Genomic DNA, 4,099 nt, shown 5'->3' with positions numbered 1-4,099 from the left:
AAAAAAAAAAAAAGAAGGCAAATCGAGCGCACGTCCCGGTTCACAGCCCTACCCATCGCTAGTGTCTTTACCTGACTGTGGGGTCCCATCATGCTGTTAGGATTGTGGGGTGGAGTCTGTGCGTGTGGCGAGGGCTGTGACCCAGGCGGTCCCTGTGAGGTCAGACAGTAGAAGGAGGTTATAGATTAGCACATGAAAGCGCAGAAAGAGCTAAAAAAAGGATTGACGGGTGGACCTGGTTTTGTTGGGAGGCAGTTCTCCCGTTTTTAAATTGTTTTTTCTTTTTTTTTTTTTCCTCTTTGTAATTGAGTTTCTATTCATTTGTAGCTGAACAATGAATAATGATATATGCAAAAAAATATTTAAAAATCAGAACATCTGTCAAAATACAGCAGCCACATTGGTGGTAAACGGTCCGGTAGTTCAACCAAGTTTGCAATGATAAACACACAGGGAAACACTTTGCAAGGGTGTGCAACGAGGAAGAAAAAATACGCAGGAGAGGAGCAGAGAGATGGGGGAAAATACAAAAAACACCCCCAAACCAAAAGAAAAAACCAAATTTTCCTCTCTCATCCCAAAGGCTGGAAACACCTCTGGGGTTTGACTTTTTTTTTTTTTTTGACCATGGTTCAGTGGAGGTGCTGAAGCGGCCGCAGAGGACAAGGAGCCCGTCCCAGCTCGCGCCTGGGCGGCGTTTGGCCGACACAACTGGGGCCGCATCGCCTGCCTGGACGGATGCTACGTCCTTCCTCGAGGTGGATTCCCTATGGCCGCGAGTAAAATGGCTTGTGAGCAAAGAAAGGATGTCTAGGGGAAAAAAGGAGAGATTAGTCGGTGCAGGTTTGAGGCTGCAATGCAGCAGCCGCTGACATTTTTGGGCTTGAACGCCCACTTTTTTTTTTTTTTCAATTTCCCTTAAAAGCACAAAATGAAAATTTGCTGGGAAAAACCGCGAGCTCGGTGCAAGAATATACCAGTGCGTGTTAATGTAAGGGGAAAAAAAAAAAAAGTATTTCTTGAGTCAAAGGAGGTGTAATTGGTAAAAAAAGCAAATGAGCTTTGTCAGGAGGTGATGGGAAGCGACGGCAGGCTCCAGGACCGGCGCCGGAGCAGATGTTCCCTACCTGCCTCGTTACTAATTTCAACAAGTGTTCGCCTTCTAGCTGCTGCCAGCAATGGCATGGTTTGTTACCATGAGCAATTTTCTTAATTAACAGACATTAATTAGCCATTTAGCAATTTTGCAAGCATTTGTTTAGCAGCTTTCCTAAACATGAATACCACTGTGATAATGGTACTGATTAGAGGGTCCCCTAATTAACAGTACAGGGAAGGAAAATTGAAATCACATAAATTAAAAAGGGAGGGGAAGTTAATGAAGGCAGGACATATTTGCACCTGCAAATCTTTTGTACAGCGGAAACTTGAGTGCAATGTAAATAAAGTAAGAGGATGGGGTTTTTTTCCTCTTTTTTTTTTTCTTTTTTTTTTTTTTTTCATTTGAACGGTTCGGCGGTGAGATGAAGCCAAACAGATTTAAACCAACAGCCTCCTGCCAGGCTCTCCGCTCCAGCCACTGTGCCCAGGGAAGTGAAGTCCCACCATTTACACCACCATCTATTCTCCAGGAGCCAAAAGCAACCAGCCCCTGCCTCTACTGCCTGGGGAACCTTGGCTGGAAGAGGTCCAAGCTCTTCAGGACAACCCTCCTGGTACCACCACAACCGCCACCTCCATCTGCGTCCCACCAGAGCGGAGAACCCAAACCTCCGTGATCCACCTGTAGCATCAACCTCCTTTGGCAGAATTCATCTCCACTCATGAAACTTGACTTATTTTTGCTTCTAACTCGGTTGGAAGCCACCAGCCACCTCCCACCATCGGTTCCTGGAGGACAGAACCCTCAACGAGGTCCGGCTACCACCAGAGCCCTTCCTACATGGCACAGCTGCAGGATTTGCGGTAGGGAAGAAGATGGGCAGAGATGAACAGGTGATGAAACCAAGTGGAAAGGAAAAACCAGGACTGGCAGAGGCCAACCCTCAAGCCCCATCAATGCAAGAGTCAACAGGTCCTCCACAACGCTCGCCTCGCTGCACTGCAAGAAGAGGTCGTTGTTATCCAGGTGTTGACCGGACAGGCACGCAGACCCCATCCTGACGTTATTAAACCCCCAATGTCCTCCCTCTCGTATTCTTCAGCATGTGAAGGCGTGGGGTGAACAGGTATCGAATGCGTGGGGGACACGGCCACCTACACGCACCCTGGAGGTGATGCTTTGGGGCTGTGTTCAGAGCTTCAGAGCAAGCAGTGTTCGATCATTGTAGAAAAAGCATCTGTAAGACATGGCAGCATTTCCAACAGAGAAAAATCCCCTGTAGCAATTAGATTTGGAGAGCATCAGTTGTTCGTGCTGCTCAATGCACCCTCCGAAGTGCGGTCCTGCCCCGTCGCCCAAGGGCTGCTCCCTGGGATGCTCCAGGTTCAGCACCGCTGCATCCTCGCCCTTGCGTTATCCCATGGGGTACCGCTCCCAGACGGGACTTCTGGATAACGCGGCTGCAGACGCCCAGCTCATGCAAACATCTCTGCAGGTGGAGAGAAGCCAAAAGGGGCTTTTTTTTTTTTTTTCCCCCCTTTTGCTTCTTTTCTTGCTTTTTCACAACAGCAATGAGCTGCAGCATCCGAAACACTCGCTCCGGGCTGCAACCGCCGCAGCCCCCTCCCGCGCCCCCACGGCACGGCCGCTCCGCTCCGTCAGAAACGCGGACCCTCTGGATAGTGTTAAATCCGTAAATACTTGCAGATGTTCCAGGGCCGGGACCCGCGTTCGGGCGGGAACGCCTGCCGCTCGGTTTGTGCTTTTTCGCCCGCGTTCCTCTCGCTGCAGAGGAAGAGCGCCAGACGATCCCGACGGATCCTGGCGGTTGAGGCAAGTGTTTTGCAGAGATGACATGTGGGCTCCAACCAACACAACAACCCTTTTTTCTTAAAATGCGTGTATTTAGCAGTTATGAACTAGTGCTGTTACAAGAGGAGGAGGAACGCACGCAGTCCCGCTTCCTCCACATCCCCAGCGCCCCGCGGACGCATCCCCTCAGGCAGCTCCATCACACGCTGTGCCGGGCGCGCAGGACCTGCTCTGCACTTAATTCTCTCTCATCTCAAGACCAGCGCTTTCCCCAACCACAGAAACCCCATCATATCTCAAGTTGTCTTTTTTTTTCTTTTTTTTTTTTTTTTTCCGTGCCTTGCACAGGGGGTTAATCTTCACCTTCCTGTAGCTGCCTCAAAAAAACCCCAACAAACAACCCCAAACGGCTAAAATCATGTTTCCAACATCTCTCAGTGCCCCAGCCTCCTCTCTGCTTCAATTTTTTTCCCCTCCTCTACTCTACAGGGGCTTTAAAAGCCCAACCTGACCCATCAGATGACCAAAGTTTGCCGCTGCCGCTGCTTTCTACAGGGAGTTCGCAGGCGATCGGGTTATTTCCACTCCGTCTTTCAGGAGCTCGACTCCTCAAACTTCTTGTAAAATATTTAAGATGGAAAATGGCACGAGTGATCATAGCTCGGCGTGTGTCAATTTATGTTTCCAGCGTAATTCACCACCACAAATGGATCATGTTTTATGGGCTACATACTCTCAGCTAATGGGGGAGTTTTGCTATTTAAAAACATTTTCAAGCACCTCTGGGGGGGGGATGGAACCATGCAGGATGGTACGAGAAGGCAAAGCATCGCTGCCACAAGATACCGACAATTTAGAGTTAGCAACAGGAAGGCATCTTGTGTTATAAAATACCTGCCCCTGCCTACCGGTTTTGATGTTAGGAAATGCTAAAATAAATTTGATGGAGAGTAATTAAAGACATCCTTGGGTTTATTGGACAGGAACTTTCCTCCTATTGAAGGAGAGGGAAGTTTTGCAAGTTGTCAACAAAAAAAATAAGATATCCCTGAAGGAGCCTAGAGGAGAGATGCTCCAGGTGCCCTTGGAAAGAACAACCACGGCCACCTTCCAGCACGTGGTACCGGGTGAAGACCCAACCGCACCTTCCCGAGAGGGGAAGGGAAGGGAAGGGAAGGGAAGGGA

At 49.1% G+C, this 4,099-nt stretch overlaps 1 protein-coding gene across 1 annotated transcript in view; it reads right to left on the bottom strand.

Moving 5' to 3' along the window:
- The window catches only part of SSBP3 (single stranded DNA binding protein 3), a gene marked incomplete at its 5' end in the record, with an annotated part of 17,955 nt that overhangs the window by 9,755 nt on the left and 4,101 nt on the right, over window positions 1-4,099 (bottom strand). The window contains one exon of the mRNA XM_010081992.1: window positions 72-152. Coding sequence (XP_010080294.1) covers window positions 72-152 — 81 coding nt within the window. The remainder of the gene's footprint in view (window positions 1-71; window positions 153-4,099) is intronic.

Source organism: Pterocles gutturalis, unplaced genomic scaffold (genome assembly GCF_000699245.1).
Source record: "Pterocles gutturalis isolate BGI_N339 unplaced genomic scaffold, ASM69924v1 scaffold8744, whole genome shotgun sequence".
NCBI lineage: Eukaryota > Metazoa > Chordata > Aves > Pterocliformes > Pteroclidae > Pterocles > Pterocles gutturalis.
This window is presented reverse-complemented; position numbering and strand designations above follow the sequence as displayed.